We start from the raw sequence: 20,506 nt of genomic DNA, 5'->3' as shown, positions 1-20,506 counted from the left end.
GCACACTGTGTATGTGTGTGTGTGTTTGTGTGTGTGTGTGTGTGTGGTTGGTTGGTTGGTTATTTTTACTCTTTGCTCTTTGTTGGTCCTCCACCCAGCTTAAAATAAGACTTATTTTTTTAATCTTTTTTTTATTAATTTATTTTTTATATTCTAATCCCAGTTTCTGTTCCCTCCTCTCCTCCCACTCTCCCCACTCCACCCCCCCCCAACTCCCATCTGCTCCTCAGAGAGGGTAAGGCCTCCCTTAGGAAATCTACTAAGTTTTTCCCATCATCTCGTTGAGGCAGGACCAATGCACCTCTTCACCCCCACACCCTTGTGTCTAGGCTGAGCAAATGAGACTTATTCTTATTTATGAATGTCTGTCCTTAGCTTTGCTTGTTTCTAGCCAATCTTAAATTGTTCCATCTGCCTTTTGCCACTGGGCATTTACCTTTCTCTGTTCTATATACCTGTCTTTCCTTCTTACTCCATGCCTGGTTGTGTAACTAGGTGGCTGAATCCTGACATCCTCCTCTCCTCCTTTTCTCCCTCCTATTTATTCTTTCTGCCTGGCAGCCCTCCCTGTCCCTCTCCTGACTATTGGTCGTTCAGCTCTTCATTAGACCCCTCAGGTGTTTTAGGCATGTAAAGTAACACAGCTTTACAGAGTTAAACAAATGCAACATAAAAGGATGCTGTTCTACAGAATAAAAGAATGTAACACATCTAACAAATATTCCACATCATGCGTGTCTGTATGTGTGCTGTTCGTGTGGAGGTCATAGGACAACTTTTAGAAATCCATTTTCCCCTCCCACTGTGGGTTCTAGGAGTGGAACTCAGGTTGTCAGGCTTGCATGCAAATGCTATTGCCCACGGAGCCATCCTGCCATGCAAATACTATTGCCCACAGACCTGTTTTGCCACCCCAGGCTTCCTTTTTGATTTGTTATTTTATTATACATCCATGACTGTTTAGCCTGCATGTATGTCTGTGCCCTGCATGCCTGGAATTACGGATGGTTGTGAGCCTTGGTGGGTTCTGGGAATGAACTTGGGCCCTCTGCAAGAGCAACAAGTATTCTTTTTTTTTCTCTTTTTATTATTATTATTATTATTATTATTATTATTAATTCAAGTGAAAGGCCCGCTGCCTCTCTGTCTCCCCCCGCCTATGCTGATGCTGGGTGTTCTCTCTGGAGCAGCCGGGATGGGCTGGAGAGTGCAGCGCGGGGCGATAATTGTCCGGGAGCTGCTAGCTGCCGCAGAGCTGCCCTGCTTCACCTTCATCCTGCTGTCCCTGCCCCCGCCGGCCTCCACTTCCCCCGGCTGCCGTTTTCCCTCCCAAGCCGGTTCACCCAGGCGGGGCTGCCCTGGCACCGCGCCCCGGGGCTGGGGCCGAGCAGGGAAAGGGCACCCCTCGCCCCCACGCCCCCCCCGTTGAGAAACACTCCGTCCCAAGGTCTCCGCCCCCAAGGTCAGCCACCTGGGCGCGGAGGGAGGAATCAAGTCTGTTGTACCAGACACCAGACCTTGAGAATATGCTGATCTGGAATGGCTCTGTGCCTCATTTGAACCATCAAATAGAATCCCTGCTCCTAGCTTGCGCCTTTTTCCCTATATAAGGACCCCTTTCCCTTGGCTCGGGGCGCTTGGCCTCAGAAAAGCTAAGTCGCCCCGGGTACCCGCGTCTCCAATAAAACCTCTTGTTTTTTACATCCAGTTCGTGGCCTCGCTGATTCCTGGGTGTGAGTCTCCCTCTACGAAAGTGCCTCTTCGGGGTCTTTCACAAGTTAGGGAACAGGCTTGTTTCACGTGTACTTCCCCTCTCCCTCTCCCTCCCCTCACCCCCATTTCTTCTCCCCCAGCAACAAGTATTCTTAAACACTGGGACAACTCTGCAGCCCCTAGGCCTCCCATTTTAAATGCCTTGAAAGTTCACCATTTCTGGGAGTTAACCGGGTATCATCTGATCTCAGTGCGTTTGTTCTCGATGCAGCTGCTTTCACCTTGGGAATGCAGAGGCCTTTGTCCCTCTGGGCTCCCCTTCCTGTAAGATGCACACTGTATGAGAGTGAGTCCTGGTGGGGCTGAGTAAACAATACCTGGCCTCAGGGGCTGTTCCTCTGGTCTAACAGGGTTTTCTTTTCTTTTTTTTTTTGGAGGGGGGGTGTTGGTGTTTTTCAAGACAGGGTTTCTCTGTGGCTTTGGAGGCTGTCCTGGAAGGCTGGTCTCGAACTCACAGAGATCCGCCTGCCTCTGCCTCCGAGTGCTGGGATTAAAGGCATGCGCCACCACCACCTGGCTAGGTTTTTAATTTTTAACTTAACTGTTCTGTTAAAAATGGAGATTTGGCCAGTTACGCATGCCAGGAGGAAATGCTGAAGAGGGAGAAGCAACAGATCACAAGCTAACAACAGTCTAAACTTAACCCTCTACACCTGGTCCTTAAAAGAAAGGCTATTTGGGCTGCTGAGGTGGCTGGATGGTTAAGCATAATTGCTGCAGCTTGTGGGGCATAATGATGCACACTCCTTTAATCCCAGCATTCGGGTGGCAGAGGCAGGTAGATCTCAGTGAGTTCAAGGCCAGCCTGGTCTACAAAGTGAGTTCCAGGACAGCCAGGACTACATAGAGAGATCCTGATTGGTTTTGTTTGTTTGTTTGTTTCTTTGTTTTTAAAAAGAATACTTGTTGCTCTTCAAGAGGATCCAAGTTTAGTTCCCAGCACTAAGTCAGACAGCTCATAACTGCCTTTAACTCCAGCTCCAGGAGATCTGACACCCTCTTCTGGGCTCCACAGGCACATTATTCATCTACCCCACACAGACACACATTTTTTAAAAAATAATCTTTTTGTTTGTTTGCTTTTTGTTTTTTTGAGACAGCATTTCTCTGTGTAGCCCTGTCCATCCTGGAACTCACTTTGTAGACCAGGCTGGCCTTGAACTCAGAGATTAGCCTGCCTCTGCCTCCAGAGTGCTGGGATTAAAGGCGTGCTCCACCACTGCCTAGCAATAAATATTTTTAAATGTAAATTTAAAGAACACATTTACTGAAACCAAAATATGCATTGGCAGCTAGACTTAAGTTTGAATCCTAGTTCTAGCACTCATTATAGGGTTGATTTTTTTTTTTTTTTTTTTTGGTTTTTCGAGACAGGGTTTCTCTGTGTAGCTTTGGAGCCTATCCTGGCACTCGCTCTGAAGACCAGGCTGGCCTCGAACTCACAGAGATCCACCTGCCTCTGCCTCCCAAGTGCTGGGATTAAAGGCGTGCACCGCCACCGCCCAGCTATAGGGTTGATTTTTAAGCAAGGTTCCACCCTCACCTCCCTTTAAATCATGAAGTATTCTTGGATAGAAGCAGGCAACCTGACTCCATTGAACTCAGTACCTAGATAACAAAATTAGTTGGTGCTGTGAGAAATGGTCAGGGCTCAACTGTTGACCTACGCCTGGTTGAACCAAATCCTTTACTGAAGGTGGCTTATGGAAAATAGATACTCAACCAAGGAACATTCAGCTAATAGAAGTTCTTTTACTTCAGCCCTTTGCTAGCTATTCCAAACTTCACAGGAATGAGACTGGCCAATTCATTCTAATATTTGTAGGACAAGGGAGTAGGAACATGCTCTGACTCAGGTCCATTGTTGCTGTCCAGGTAGTCTATGGTGAACAGTTTATCCACTTGAGGAATTTCTTTTTCTTTTTTAAAAATGACACATGTGCTGGATGGTGGTGACACACGCCTTTAATCCCAGCACTGGGGAGACAGAGGCAGGCAGATCTCAGTGAGTTCAAGACCAGCCTGATCTACAATGCGAATTCTGGGACAGCCAGGACTGTTACATTGAGAAACCCTGCCTTGGGAGTGGAGGGTACTGGGACAACACTTGACATGACACCATATGTAAGAGTTCCTTTTCTTCTGAGCTTCAGTTCTCCAGTCATTGAATAGCAGTGCCTCCTATGAGTCTACTCCAAGACAAAGAGAGGGCCCTGAGTGTGGCTCATAATGAGCACTTGATAAATGTTTCCTGTTTCCATTTGCAAAAGTGCTTTTGGAGAAAGTCTCCATAGTTCTTATCTGTTCTTAGCATCATGTTTGCTAGAATAAGAAGACCTCTTCAGGATAACTTTTTCAGTACCTCTATTTTAGGGAAAGGTTGGTGCCCAAAGCTACACACTGAGCAAGAGACACCCTAATTCCTAATCCAGAACAACTGACTTATGGGTTGCAACTCTTCCAAATGGAATAAACATGCTAGCTATTTGCTTTAAACCCTGCCCAGGGAGCATGGCCAACCTCAGAGTATTTAAAATAAATATTTACAAACGTGCTGGGGGTGTAGCTCAGTGGGAGAGGACTTTCCTAACATGTGCAAAGCCCTGGCTTCTAACACCTTTAATCCCAGCACTCAGCAGACAGAGGCAAGTGGATCTGTGGAAGTTCAAGGCCAGCCTGGTCTACAGAGTGAGTTCCACAACAGGCTCCAAAACTACAGAGAAACCCTGTCTCAAAAGACAAATAAATAAGTAATTAGATGTCTATACATAGTAGTAGTAGTTGATTAAGTTTTTGTTTTTGAAGATAGTATCTCATGCAGCCCAGACTAGTCTGGAACTCCCTAAATGCTGAGGATAACCTTGAAACTTTTTTTTTTTTTGGTTTTTCAAGACAGGGTTTCTCTGTGGCTTTGGAGGCTGTCCTGGAACTCGCTCTTGTAGACCAGGCTGGTCTGGAACTCACAGAGATCCTCTGCCCCTGCCTCTCAAGGGGACTAAAGGCAGTGAGCCACCACTGCCCGGCCCCTTGAAACTCTTGATTCTCCTGCCTACCAAATGTTGAGGCTAGAGTCAAGCACTACCGTTCCAGGACTTGTGTGGTTCTAGAAATTGAATCCAGGGTTTTATGCATGGTGGGCAAGCACTCTGTCAAATGAGCTGAATTCCTGGTCCCAAGGTTATCTTTAAATAGTATAAGTAGGTTTTGATGTCTTATATTTGTCAGACTGGAACTCTAAGATTAAAGTACATGTCAAAGGAAGGAGGTGGTGGCACATACCTTTGGTCCAAGACATCATGAGGCAGAGGCAGGCAAGTCTCTGAGTTTGAGGCCAACCTGGTCTACGAACTGAGTTCCAATCAAAAGGAAAACAGACACATAAATGCATAAATATAAAGTCAAGAGGAGAAGAAAATATAGGGCGTGCAAGTAGATAAGGAGGAAAATATTTTCCCTCAAGAGCCATCTTCCTGCATAAAATAGTTTTAGATGAGCAAAGTTCCAGGCTATTATTCAAAAGTCTTTATCTCTGCATAACCGTCTCCTTTTCTAGGTCTGTACTCTTTAAATATTGAAATGTGGCATTTTGGTGGGGACTGGAGTGACTAAGCAGCTTTGAACCCTTCTTCTCAGGTCCTCTGGACCCCTCAGGTGTTGTCCAACGGTGTCCAGTTCTCTCGAGTCAGTCCAGACGGAGAGGAAGGCTACCCTGGAGAGCTGAAAGTCTGGGTGACGTATACCCTGGATGGTGGAGAGCTTGTAATCAACTACAGAGCACAGGCCAGCCAGACCACACCGGTTAATCTGACCAACCACTCTTACTTCAATTTAGCAGGCCAGGTAAGTGAACTTTCTTCTCTCCTGTAAGCAGAGTGCTGGAGGGATGGCCAAGGGATGTGGCTGGAGAGACCAGCCCATAATGGAGAGGAACTCATGCCCTTGGTGATGAAAATGATCTTAGCAGAGTCCCTGGCTTTATTTATTTATTACTTTTTTTTTATTTGAATTACAAACAAGATTGATTTACATGACAATCCCAGTTCCCTCTCCCTCCCGTCCTCCCCTACCACCCCCCCAACTAAAACCCTACCTATCACATATCCTTTCTTCTATTCTTCCCCTGACTCAACCTTTCTGCCCCCTCATGACCTCTGCATCCTTCTTCTTCCCTTCTCATTCTCGTAGCTCCCTACCCCCTCTTCCCATGCTCTCAATTTGCTCAGGGGATCTTGACCCTTTCCCCTTCTCCAGGGGACAATGTTTGTCTCTCTTAGGGTCCTCCTTGTTTACTAGTTTCTCTGGCAGTGTGGACTGTAGGTTAGTAATCCCTTACTCTATGTCTAAAATCCACATTGAGTGAGTACGAATCATGTTTGTCTTTTTGTGATTGGGTTACCTCGCTCAGAATGGTTTCTTCTAGTTCCATCCATTTTCCTGCAAATGTCAAGATTCCATTGTTTTTTTCTGCTGAGTAGTACTCCATAGGGTAAATGTACCACATTTTCTCTATCCATTCTTTGGTTGAGGGGCATCTAGGCTGCTTCCAGTTTCTGGCTATTACAAATAATGCTGCTATGAACATCATTGAACAGATGCCCTTGGTGATGAAAATGATCCTAGCAGAGTCCCTGGCTTTATTTATTTTTTATTACTTTTTTTTTATTTGAATTACAAACAAGATTGTTTTACATGCCAATCCCAGTTCCATTCTCCCTCCCTTCCTCCCCTACCACCATTCATTATTGTATGAATGTGCTTCTTTTGGAGTCCCTGGCTTTAAATAGATGTTCAGAAAAATGGGAGTAGAGGAAGAACAAGTGAATATGTCATCCTGCCAGGGGAAGTAACTATTTCCCTGTGATACAGACAAGTGATGGGTTATTTCAGGAATTCCCTTTCATCTAGTTGCATGAATGTACATTTGCTCCCCTTGTATTTCTGCTTGCCCCCAAACTACTCTCATCTAAGATGTCTTCCTTACATGTTGGAAATGAGTCTGTGTGCCCAGCCCCTTTAAATGTGCCACAGGTAGAGTGTGCTCTGGCTGTGTGGTCCTGCAGCTTCTCCCTGGCTTCTTACCTGTCTTACTGTCTTTGTAGTACAGTAGACAGGGCACTAGACTTAGACAAGGCACTAGACTAGGATTTAGAAGAATTAGCTTTTTAGATTACTAGACATGTTCTCAGTTTCATAATAAAGGCTAACTTTGTCTTATCAGTTGCGTTCGAAGCACTTTATGAAGTTGTTCGTGAAAATATTGAAACCAGCCTAGTAGCCGGACCCTTAACAACATCTGAGAAGGCAGGTAGAGCCCTGTGACTTCAAGGCCAGCCTGGTCTACAAAACGAGTTCTAGGATAACAAAGGCTACACAGGGAAACCCTGTCTCGTAAAACCAAAACAAATAAATGACATCTGAGAGCTGTGTAGAGTTGATGACAGCCTCTTTTCCTCATTAACAGTCCCCTGTAAGCCAAGTCATTCCTCTGATATTAGTTTTAGCCTGTTGGAGAGGCTATCCCATGATTCATTTCGAAGCCAAACTATAGATTCTAGGTCTATGACTTCCTCATTAGAAGAACTCAGCTTCTCCGGAGGTGGACTGGCGTTTTGCCCTGGTATGTGTGGGGGGGACTTTGAGAGCCCATCCCACTTGAAGGGATGCACTCTGTTTCTGGACACATGGGGAGGGGCCTAGGCCCAGCACAGGAAGATTTGGTGGACTTGGTGGAGCCCCTGTTGGGGGCCCTACCCTGCCTGGGGAGTGGTGGGTGGATGGGGTGGGGGGTAGGTTGGAGGTGGGGGAGGAGGGATGAGGGTGAGGGGAGGGAGAGGGAAAAGGGACTTACATGTGAAACAAGCCTGTTCCCTAACTTGAATTAATAATAATAATAAAAAGAGGGAAAAAAAAAGAACTCAGCTTATCTAATCACTCGAATAATTTTGGCATGATCTTGTCCGTTTTTACCCTTTATTGGGTTTTGATGCTGATTTGCTGCAGTAGCAGCTAGCTGGTTCTTACAGAGACCCAAAAGTTTAGAGCAGCGAAGGTGACTCCTCAGTTGTTCTTGTTTTGTTTTCAGGGAGGACTTCTTTCTGTAGCCCAGGCTAATCTGGAATTGAGAGCAATCTTCCTGTCTCAGTCACTCCAGTGCTGGGCTTGCAGGTGTGAGCTGCCACACCCATCTTCTACCTTTAGTAGAATTTTCTATTTTGGGGGCCAAGCTTCAGGTCACCACCCTTAAGTTTCAATGTTGGGGTCCTCAGGGGGGAGTGGGGAATCACATTTTTCAAAGGATGGAAAAGTTATGTAGGTTGCAGATGTTTTTGTTTTTTATCTTTCTGCCCTAGACTGTGCCTACTGCAAAACTGAGGGAATGTTTTGTTGTTGTTTTGTTGAGTTTTTTGTTTGTTTTTATTTTTTTGAGACAGGGTTTCTCAGTGTAACAGCACCGGCTGACCTGGAACTCACTCTATAGAGCAGGCTGGCCTTGAACTCACAGAGATCCACCTGCCTCTGCCTCCCCTGACTGCTGGGATTAAAGGTGTGCGCCACCGCCTTCCGGCCAGCAACACGTATTTTATTGAAGCTTTCCCTGTAGAGCTATGAAAGCTCGTCACAGAGGTTTGAGATGGGAAGTAAGCAGTGTGGTTCTGCTGCCACTAGAGAGATGTGTCATCAAGGATCCATCTTCTTCCGTTTATCCAATTTCCTTCTGTCTTAGTTACTTTTTTGATAAGACACCATGGCCAAAGCAACTTAGAGAAGAAAGAGTTTATTTGGGGAGCAGTTTCTGGTTAGTCCATAACCATCATGACTGGGAGAATGGCAACAGGCAGGCAGGTGTGGTGCTGATCCATATGCATGAAACAGAAAGACAACTACCTGGGAATGGTATGGGCTTTTGAACCTTAAAGCCCACCCCCAGTGACAAGCCTCCTCCAACAAGGCCACACCTCTTAATCCTTCCCAAACAATCCCACCAACTGGGCACCAAGTATACATGAGCCTATGGGGGCCATTGTCACTCAAACCACCTTGGTCTTCAGGTTTTTGTCTTCAAACTTCTTGTCCCCCTCATAGTCACAGAATGGCTGCTATATATATCTCCAGGAGTCTCATCCTCATATACTCATCTCCAGAGATACAATAGGACTTTTTCCTTTTCCAAGAACAATGAGGACACTGCTCAAAAACACCCCACAGGCTTGCTTCATATTTCTTCAGCCAAAAGTGTGACCCACACTCTACCTAACCCAATGGCCAGTGAGGAAATGCAAACAGAACCATTGCCTTTGGAGGCTGCAGAGGGGTCCTCTTCCCTGGATATATGACCTAGTCTGCATTAGTCAGCAAGTCTGATTCCTTCCAGGAGATGGGAGATGATGGCAGGGGAGTTGCTGTAGCTTTTGGATAGAAATCTCTTGTCTGTCACCTGCAATACAGTAGTCATGGCAATGCACAAACACGTCTTTAAGGCCTGTGCCAATCATAACAGACTATGCATGTAAACAGTGCAGTTACAACAAGCAACAGTCGAGGGAAATTACAAGAGATGGGCCTTGAGGTCTGTGTGGGAACCAGTGTTTCGTGCCAAGTTTTCATCAGCCTGGAAAGGAAGTGAGTCTGACAGTAATCTTCCACCAACATAGACCACTGCATTTTCCAGACCAGAAGACACAGAAGATACGTTTGTTTCCTCAGTGCAGAAGTGCCCGGGCTGTTCAGAGAATGGGCTCCTAATACACATTGTTTCTCCTTGCCCTTCCTAATATCTCATATGCATCCATGTATTTGGTGTTTGGTTTTCATGTTGGTTTATTTTCTTCTGCCTTAGTGCTTAAAACATTGGTTTTTTTTGTTTTGTTTTGTTTTGTTTTTTTTAAAAAAAAACAGTCAGGAAATTCCTCGGCAGCTTTGTTCCTATTGTGAAAGCAGGGGAAACAAACCACATGTTTATCTATAGAAGAGTTGTATAAAGCCCAACAATACTAGATCTGCAATACAAAGGACCAAATCACTGATCCAGTGACTTGGACACATTCAAGAGCATTGTGTTGTGACATAGATGGGAGACACTGAAAACTATCTATTGTGGGGTGCCATTTATGTGAAATTCTAGAAAAGAAGAAATCAGTCTATAGCCATGGAAACCAGAACAGCATTCTGGTCATAAGTAGATATTTATCTCTTACAAAGGAAGGCAGCAAGGAGGCAGGCCCCTGGGGAAGACATGGACACAGTCAGGGTCGGAAGACTGGAGAATGTCGACTCCACCAGGCTTCCTTCATTGGATGACATTAGCACAGACCTGGCTCTTAAGCTTTGGGACTCTCCTGTTCTCAGGATAAGCTGTTGCCCCTGATCTAGTGCCCTCCCGAGGCTTCTACCCAACTTCTATGCTGCCTCAACAGCAGGGCCTCCAGGCAGTGTCATGAAGCCCATTTCTGCTGAGTTTAGACATGGACTCACTTGTCTCTGAACTTTGACCTCTCTGCTAAGAATGATTCATTTGATTGTGCAGCCTGAGTCTTTCTGACTGTAAAGATCAGTGTCCACCCGCTGCTCGCTTCCCTGGAGCCTCACCTCTGCAGAGCTTTGCTCAGGATTTAGTCAAGAAACCTTGGTGTAGCTCATTTCTGAGCCAATTGTGAAGTGAAAGCTCCCACTTGGCTGCTCTTCCCCATTTTCTGTCATGTGGCTTTAAGATACTGGAAATAAGAAGTGATGCTCATATGTTTTCATATGAATAAAAGTAATTTCCAGTTTACAAACAGCGTATCACTAAACTGTACTCCGCTTCCCAGTTTTCTACCAAAACAAGTCAAATCCAGGAGACTTTGTAACATGCAGCAACTGGATCAACCCTGGGTCTTCTGACTCCTGACCCGGGCTTCCTAGACCAGACTTTGGTCTCCCCCAAAGAATGAATTCTCAGAAGCAGGGGCTGCGGTTCTGACTCCTGTTGAATGACAGGGAATGTGTCTTATGGGTAGGAGCTAAGCCAAACAAGAGTGACAGGTGGCCTTCGATGGTGAACCTGGAAGTGGTCCCTGGTTATCCAACACTTGTGTTATAGGTCAGTCACCCACCCCACCCCCATCCCCACCCCATCCCCACCCCCCCCATCCCCCCCACCCCCCCATCCCCACCCCATCCCACCCCCACCCCATCCCCACCCTTTTTTTCTTGTTTGTGAGAGAGTTGCATGCTAGGGCCATTTCTTTTTAATTGTCTTTATGTGTGCATAACACACGCGCGAACACACTCGCATCCATACACACACACTTGACATGGATCATTTACAGAGGTCCAAGGACAACTCAGAGGAGTTGATTCTCTCCTACTCTGTGGGTCCTGGAGATGGGCTTGGCAACAGTGCTTTCCACTACGGTCACATTTGATAGTGCCTTCCAAATGTGTTGGTGGCAATGGAAACTCTTGTCTACCTGCCCTAAGTGATCTTATTAATCATAGTCACCAGTCAACCATCAATGCTTGAAGACATTTTTGCAGAAGTTATAAAGTGAATATGTAAAATAAAACCCAGTAGCTAGATGTGGCTAAGGAGGAGGCAGGTGTATCTCTATGAGTTCAATGCCAGCCTAGTCTATATAGTGAGTTCCAGGACACCCAAACTACATAGAGAGACCCTGTCTCAACCCTGACCCCCCCCCCCAAAATACCCAAGAGTAAATTTTTTTCTTTCTCTTTTCCTTCCCAGGGCTCCCCAAATATATATGACCATGAAGTCACCATAGCAGCCGAGACCTATTTGCCTGTTGATGAGACTCTGATTCCTACAGGTCAGTGAATTTAAACTATTATGCCATGTAGAACCACAGTTCACAGCCAAGGAAAAGGCGTTACTGTGTAAACCATTGCCGTGTTCACCTTTACTAGGTAAAAGTGGTGGTTTAGCTAACTAGCATGATGATGTCAGTCTTTTCAGTTTGGATATGTGCATCATTTTTTTACAAGATGTCAACAATAAGGGAAGTAGATGAAAAGTGTATCACAGATGTGCTCTTGTTTAACCACATTTATGTAAATCTAAATTATTTCAAAACTTCAAAGTGAAAAAAATTATATGAGAAATGACTTCACTTTTCCAGATACCTGTCTTATACAAGGAAAGTGTTTGGTCTCTTTAACACAGTTGGTTTGTGTTTACTATTGCAAATTTAAAGTTTTTACAGGGTCCTGGGTATAGTGGCTGTCAGAGTTACCATTCTATTGCTATGAGGAAACACCATGACCAAGGCAATTTATAAAAGAAAGCATTTAATTGGGAGCTTGCTTACAGTCGGAGCAGTAGTTGAGAGCTTACATCTGATCCACCTGGAGCAGGGAGAGAGAGAGGAGAGGGGGAGAGAGATTGAGAGAAAGAGAGAGAGAGAGAGAGAGAGAGAGAGAGAGAGAGAGAGAGAGAGAGCCTGGCATGGGCTTTTGGAACCTCAAAGCCCACCTCCCTGTGATACACTTTCTCCAATAAGGCCACACCTATTCCAACAAGACCACATCTCCTAATCCTTCCTAACCAGTTCCATTGACTGGGGAACAAGTCTGCAAAGATATGAGCCTATGGGGGCCATTCTCATTCAACCCATTACAGGGAGGGGAGAGGCCAGTGAGACGGCTTAGTAGGTAAAGGTACTGTGCAAGCTGGACCTGAGTTTGATCTCTGGAACCCATGTAAGCATAAAAGGAGAAAACTGATTCCACAAAGTTGTTCTCTGACTTCACTCACCGTCCATGGTACATGTTTATCTGTACATGTCAAACACACACACACCTTATCAGTAATAAAGTTAAAACTTTTTACAAAGAAAAAAAGGTAAGTATATGGGCCAACATCCTGAACAGCATTAATGACCGTAATTGGAAATTAGTGGCTGTAAAATTGATTAGAGGTGGCACATGGGGCACTAACATTTGATCTCAGCATGCAGGAGGCTGAAGCAGGAAGATCTCTGTGGATTGCAGGCCAGCCAGGGTTACATAGTGAGACTCCCTCTCTCACTCAGAAACAAGCAAACACACACACACACACACACACACACACACACACACACACACCATCCACCATGTAGCCTTGTGGATGGATTCCACCCATTTCTTCATTTTTGGTTTTTTCGAGACAGGGCTCCTCTGTAGCTTTGGAGATTGTCCTGGAACTAGCTGTTGTAGAACAGGCTGCCTCTGCCTCCCAAGAGCTGGAATTAAAGGCATACGCCACCACAGCCCAGCCCACCCATTTCTTTTTCTGAACTTAGAAAAATATAACTTTTCATTTTTCTTTTCTCTCTCTGTATTGGATATTGGACAAAGCCTAAGCATTATTTCTCTGGCACTCTGGGCATTCTCACTCTTTCTTTGGGTGCCATGCAGCTATGTGCTAGGACACTGCATTCTCTAATTGTCTTCTCCATCTCCCTCTTCCTGTCAGCTGCCAAGATTTACAGCTTCCCCACTCTATTTTTCTCTAAAACTTTAGTAAAATAGTCCCCAAGTTTAAAAAAATGGAATTTTGAGAAGTTGAAATAAATGAACTAAAAATTTTGGCATCTCAGCTTTGAATATTTTCCTGGTTGCTGAGCTGGGTTTCAAGGCTTTCCTGTCTGTCTCACTAACATGTGTTATCGCCTGAATCCTGAACGTGATTCAGGAATAAGCCGGCCATCTTGTCCTAGATTCAGAATTACTGCATTGCAACATTATAGTGGTGGCTTCTGTTTGTGACTGATAAGGGAGAAGGTTAGCTTACGAATGAAATAGACATCTGCATTTATGAATTATCTTATACCAGGCTGTTGGATTTTAACCTAATGAAAATCACAAGAGTGCACATGTGTGATGATTGTGAGCTGGCAAAGCACAGTGGAGCCTAACTTGGAGTGTGGTGAAGTGCATAAAAGTCTCCTTTGCCTCAATTCTGTACTGCAAATGCCATTAGGGTGAGATTCAACACTTGTTGAGAGCTAAGAGTTTCAAATTCTGTCCTAGTCTTCACTTTGTTAACCTGGGCTGGCCTGGGACTATATAGAAAGTCCCCTCCCCCTTACCTCCCTTCTCCCAGTTCTGGGATGGGGGTCGAATGCATGCTCACCACCACACCCAATTCTCACTTGGTTTTTACCCAGGATAAAGGTCTTTCATGTTTGAGTAATGCTTTAACATTTAACCGCACAGATTCCCATTTCCTCTTTTATAAATAGGCAGAAAATAGGCTGTTTAAGATGAGCTTGGGCTACTTCCATACAGTGTCTCAAAAAGGGGGTGGGGGTTGCCTGGAGAGGTGGCTCAGCAGTTAAGAGTGCATGTTGTTATTCCAGAGGACTGGAGTTCAGTTCCCACCACAAACATTGGGTGGCTCACAACTGCTAAAACACCAGCTCCAGAGACTCCAAAGCCTCTGGCCTCCACCAGCACCCACACTCATGTGCACTCGCCCCGACCCCAACACACACACATAATTATCAATAATATAAAGATACTTTTAAGAAAATTAAATTACTATATAAGATATCTAGATTTTTATTTTCCCAAGTTAGAAGACCTGCAAAACAGTTTTGCAACCAAGAGTGTGTTCTGTTCTTGTCTGAGTTTGATTCCCACTTCCATATCAGACAGCTCACAGCTACCTGTAACTACACCATCTTTTGGCCTCCTTAAGGGTGCCTGCACACTTTCATACATACATGTGTGTGAGCACACACACAAGTAAATAATAAAACAGATCTCTTTTAAAAAACAAATTGAGATTGCATATGTTAAGTAGTTGTCCCTGTGTGACTGTGGGGCTCCATTCCAGGACCTTCTATGGATACCAAAATCCTCCGCTGCCTAAGTCTCTTATATAAAATAGCATAGTGTTTGCAAATACCCTATGTAATCCTCCCTTTTATCTTGTTTTTATTTGTTGGTTTGAGATAGAATATCATACTGTAATTCTTGATGGGCTGCAATTCACCACGTAGCCCATGATGGCCTTGAATTCACAATCCTCCTGTATCAGCGTCCTGGGTGCTGGGGCCAGGTGTTTATCACCATGTCCAGCCTCCCTTTTTAATTGTTGGCATCATCTCTAGGTTACATGGCACACACTAGCATATTTCAGGTGCTGTGTGAACAGCTGCTGCACCGTGCTGTCTAGGAAGAATTAAAAGAGAGGTTTGTATATGTCCAGTACACATCTAATATTTTTTTCCTAAATAGTTTAGCTCTTTGGTGGGTGGAATCCACAATTGTGGTATTTATAGATTTAAGGACCAACTGTATCTTTTTGGAAACTTAAAAAAAAAAAAGCCACCTAATTTGAATAATAATGAACAGAGACAAATGCATTTTTCAAAACAAGAAAATACCTAGCTATTATTTATAATCACCATTCTTTCGTGTGTGTGTGTGTGTGTGAGTGTGTGTGTGTGTGTGTGAGTGTGTGTGTGTGTGTGTGAGTGTGTGTTTGTGAGTGTGTGTGTGAGAGTGTGTGTGTGTGTGTGTGAGTGTGTGTGTGAGTGTGTGAGTGTGTGTGTGTGTGTGAGTGTGTGTGTGTGAGTGTGTGTGTGAGTGTGTGTGAGTGTGTGTGAGTGTGTGTGAGTGTGTGTGTGAGTGTGTGTGAGTGTGTGTGAGTGTGTGTGTGTGTGAGTGTGTGTGTGTGTGTGAGTGTGTGTGTGTGTGTGAGTGTGTGTGTGTGTGTGTGTGAGTGTGTGAGTGTGTGTGTGTGTGTGTGTGTGTGTGTGTGTGTGAGTGTGTGTGTGTGTGTGTGTGTGTGTGTGTGTGTGTGTGTGTGTGTTCTGGGAACGGAACCCAAAAACATGCAAGTTTGTCCTACTGAGCTACATTACCAAATTAAGAAAAAAATACTTAAAATACTTTAATACCACTGAAGTGGGAAATCTTTAATTTCAAAACAAAGAACATTTAGCTTTAATTTTTATTATGTCTTATTTATCTATTGTGAGGTGTGTGGATGAGTGCATGGGTGCCATGGTGGGAGTGTGGAGGTCAGAGTATAACTTTCAGATTTGTCCTTCCACCATGAGTCCTGGTGATTGAACTCACGTTGTCAGGCATGATGGGAAGTACTTTTACCTTCGAGCCAACGCACCAGCTGAGCACTTCACTTTTTAAAGAACTATGGTAGCAGATTATCCCAGAAAATCTGTTTTCTGGGTACCAATGAGACAGTTATTATAAACTGATAGCAGGACGTCAGTAATTGGCCTGGAAGGCCACTTGTAGCCCTTCCTTTCTGTAGCTCTGTGAAGATGTAAGTACATAGCCACTGCTGTACCACTCTTCAGGTCCATCGGCAGAGCCAATGAAATATCCATGGTTCTCTCCCATCTACCCATGTGCTCATCAGTCTTAGGTGCTACCACGGTTCACCATAACATTCAAGCACAAGCGGTATGATTCTTTTGGAAGCTTCTTCAAAAGGGGTGCTAACCACTGCTGCATTGTATCTCAGTGGTGGGGGAATCCATATGCCTGACCCAGTTTCTATCAAGAACAGATCTGTAGGAGCCCAAGACTTCCTCTGACTTTTATAGATTTGTTTATGTGTACCACTGTTTGCCTGTGTCTATGTTTGTGCACCATGTGTGTGCCTGAGGAGATCAGAAGAGGGCATTGGATTGTGAGGCACCCTGTGGATACCTGAGTCCTCTGCAAGAGCGGTTAGTGCTCTTAACTGCTAAGCCATCTCTCCAGTCTCCATGGCTCTTAACATTAACCAAAGCTCCATAGCCGACCTTTTAATTCTAAAACCAGCCCAAATGGCCCACCCATCATTCCATTATCCCTACACCCCCCATATTTCCAGGCATTCCAGGAATTAATTAGTTAGACATTGAGTAGAAGAGGCAGCAAAAAAATTTATCTGTAAATATGGAAAATGTCAGGATGGCATACACACACACACACACACACACACCAGTCTCTTATTTATTCCATCTCTTCTATGAAGAGGCTGTCCTTCTTCCTAAGTCTCTGCAACAGTAGGGACATGCTCAGCCTTCAGGGGCCCAACCAAATGGGCAAGTCACCCTTGCTTTCTCCATAGGAAATTCTTACTAGTCCTAGAGGTTTATAATACAAACAAGCAATATCCCTTCTGTGTTCACTGTTCAGCTAGAGACTAGCATCTTTGCCCCTCCACCTGAAAACAAACAAACAAACAAAAAGCCAGGTGAAGTAGTATACTCTGGAGTTCCAACTTCTTGGGAGGCTGAGGCAGGAGGATCACTTGACCCCAAGAGTTCAAGATCATCTTAGGCAAACATAGATCCCATCTATGTCAAAAGAAAATAAGAAAAATGAAGGAAAAGAACATACATTAAATAAGACAGATATTTTGTATAAAATCCATTGCCTAGCTGCCAAAGCTACTCGGGATGACATTTTTGGAACTTCTGAGCTCACTGGGACCTGTCTTGCACTTTGGCAGGCTGCCCTTGTGGAAGATTCTGGAGGCTGAGAGCTCTGTTTTAACCTATAGCTCAGGTTTGCAGCTGTGCTTTCAGCTGCAACCGATTGCATGTTGGCAGCTAGCTTTCTTTCTCCAGAGCAATTGGTTTTAGCTACTTAAAACAAACAAACGCAAACTCTTGCTGCTTATGAAACATTTACTCTTCCAACAATGTTGGGAGCCTGCTTTCATTGGGGCATCTTGGGTCCTCTTGAGTGTGTGAGTGTGTTTGCTTTCTGTATTGTAGTCAGATCTGGCCCTGAAATGAAACTTGTAGAAGCCACTTACAAGAAAGAACAGATAATATAACCATGATAAGAATACAGAAAACTCTAGTATCAGATTTCTTTTTCTTTTTTTTTAAGATTTTAATTTATTTATTTATTTATTATGTATACAGTCTTCTGCCTGCATACCAGCAGAGGGCACCAGATCTCATTACAGATGGTTGTGAGCCACCATGTGGTTGCCCGCAATTGAACTCAGGACCTCTGGAAGAGCAGTCAGTGCTCTTAACCGCTGAGCCATCTCTTCAGCCCCCAGATTTCTTTTTCTTTTTCCATGTTTTTATTGTGTGTGAGATGTGCATCATGTGTGTATTGGTGTTTGTGTGTGTGTTTGCACACACTCACACATGTGCATGAGGAAGCATTAAATCAGTGCCTGGAATCTTCCTTAGTCTCTCTTCTACCTTTTTCTTTGAGGCCCAGTCACTCAGTCAAACCCAGAGCTCAGAGATTAGGCCAGTCTCCCTAGCCAGCTCTCTCAGAGGCTCTTGTGTGTCCTCCTTCCAAGACTGGAATTACAGGGAAACCACCTTCTCTGCCCAGCATTTACATGGGTCTGGGGTCCAAACTTGGGTTCTCATGCTTACATAGCAAGCCCTTTAACTACTGAGCCATCTCTTTGACTCTGGTATCTGAATCTTGTTAGGTGATTGGCCTCAGGGCCTGATTCTAGTATCCTGTCCCCCAGCAGCAGGAGAAAACTGGGACCCTACTCAGTTAGCAAGAAAGTTAACTGTTAGCACAAGAGCATCTAACTCGGTGATGAATTCACTCCCAGCTTTGTAAATCCTCCATTCCACCCTTGCTCAGAATGGAGGGATTAGGAGCCAAGCTGTCCAGCCAAGACATCACTGTGTACAACTGTGTTTGTTTTGACTGTGATGTCTCTGTAGTAGTATGTAAGGGATTAAGAAAGCAGAAATGAATGCTTTAGCCAGCTCATCTGCTTCCTACAGTAACATTAGCTTTTAAAAAAATGTTTGAAATTCCTTTCCTTGAGAAAATATGCCACTTATTTTTAAAAAGTTTTACCCACCCTGCTCTGTCCCCCACCCCATCTGTGTTCACCTGCTGTTCCTGCTACCATGTGTTTCTGAAAGCTCTTTGTAAAATCACATGAAAGCAGCCCCATTTTGACCAAATTAGAGTTCTGGTCAGAAAGACTTACTACAAGGCTGTCCAGGGAGGCCCAGCAAGATGTTTCTATTTTATTTTAACCTCTCTATGTTCAACCTTTAATCCCCTCGATGATCTAATTACTTCTCTAAAGTGGATCTGTTTTTCCTCTGAAGAAATAACAAATTCCAAGGTCACCTCTTGTTTCCAAGACGCTGCAGGTGAAGACTGACATTCCAGTGCAGATACATGGGTTTTAATCTTTTTGGAGCTTTGCACAGAAAATTCCTCAAGTCTCCTTTTTTTGTTTTTTTTTTTATTTTATTTATTATGTATACAACATTCTGCTTCCATGTATATATGCACACCAGAAGAGGGCACCAGATCTCATAAGGGATGGTTGTGAGCCACCATGTGGTTGCTGGGAATTGAACTCAGGACCTCTGGAAGAGCAGTCAGTGCTCTTAACCTCTGAGCCATCTCTCCAGCCCTCCTCAAGTCTTCTTATAATCCTAAAATGTTGCCCAAGGTATTTATTTCAGTCATCCACAGAGACATTTCTCTTTCATCATTGGGTCCTCCTGATTTCCAGATCCTGGTATTTCTCAAGTCTGTCTCTTTAGTCATTCACATTGGCTATAGAACTCCATCTTCATCAGTATTCTCCTGGTTTTGTTGTTGTTGTTGTTGTTGTTTTGTTTTTGTTTTTTTTTTTTGTCTAATCAGTTCCTAACATTATGGGCACATAAATTTTGATCAATAAAGAATGGACAAGTGAATCTAGATGATGACTCTGTAACTGAAAATAAAACCTTAAAGATTTATTTTCCACCTGGTTCCTAAATGCATCTAAAATGTAAGTCTTTGATAATTACTCCTTTGAAATATCTTTGTAGGGTCTGGGCATGTAGCTCAGTAGATTACTTGACTAGCATGTGTGGAAGTTCCAAGTTCTTTCCCCAACACTGCATAAACCGGGTATAGTGGTTCATGCCTCTAATCCTAGCACTCAGTAGATGTAGGCAGGGTAATTATAAGTTCTAGGTCACATTTGACTACATAGGAAGTTTGAGGTTAGCCTGGGCTACATAACACTTCATCTCAAAACAAACAACCCACACACATAATACCCTTTTGACATTGCTACCCAGCCAGACACTAGCTGCTTCCCAGGATGCTCTTGCCATGCTTTACTCACACCTCAGCAGTCTCTGAACATCCCCCACCCCAGTCCAAAAGAGGCTGTAAATACCCACTTAGCCTCATAAACCCCCTCTCACCTTTCAAGATTTATACTTTCTTTTTGTCTCAAATCAGCTTTGTTTCCCGTGCATGGTTTTTGTAATGTCTGGTGCCATGAAGAGTTTCTTACCGGCTCAGATCCCTCTCTCTGTTCATCCACAGCTAAAGATGTTCCACACACATCTCTCTATGAGGATAGTTGTAAAACCAAATAAGTACTTGATATCTTTGGTTTAAAGCTAGAACTAACCTAAGGCTAATGAGATGATGCCACAGTTAAATGACACCCACCAGCAAGCCTGAGGACCCGAGTCCAGTCCCTGGGTTTCATATGGTGAGAGGAGAAACCAGCTCCCACAATTGTCCTCTGACCTCCACAGGTAGGCTGTTGCACATATGTGCAGGTGTGTACTCACATGCATGCACGAATACACAAAGGTACACACAAAATAAATAAAATGAGCCAGGCGCTGGTGGCACACGCCTTTAATTCCAGCACTGGGGAGGCAGAGACAGGCGGATCTCTGTGAGTTCGAGGCCAGCCTGGTCTCCAAAGCGAGTGCCAGGATAGACTCCAAAGCTACACAGAGAAACCCTGTCTCGAAAAAACAAATAA

General features: G+C 44.3%; 1 protein-coding gene across 1 annotated transcript in view; it reads left to right on the top strand.

Moving 5' to 3' along the window:
* Positions 1-20,506, top strand: part of Galm (galactose mutarotase) — a 55,619-nt gene that overhangs the window by 11,459 nt on the left and 23,654 nt on the right. The window contains exons 3-4 of the mRNA XM_027426027.2: positions 5,407-5,613; positions 11,498-11,579. Coding sequence (XP_027281828.1) covers positions 5,407-5,613; positions 11,498-11,579 — 289 coding nt within the window. The remainder of the gene's footprint in view (positions 1-5,406; positions 5,614-11,497; positions 11,580-20,506) is intronic.

This window comes from Cricetulus griseus, chromosome 7 (assembly GCF_003668045.3).
Source record: "Cricetulus griseus strain 17A/GY chromosome 7, alternate assembly CriGri-PICRH-1.0, whole genome shotgun sequence".
Classification (NCBI taxonomy): Eukaryota; Metazoa; Chordata; class Mammalia; order Rodentia; family Cricetidae; genus Cricetulus; species Cricetulus griseus.
The sequence above is the reverse complement of the archived record's forward strand: the minus strand, read 5'-3'. Positions and strand labels throughout refer to the sequence as shown.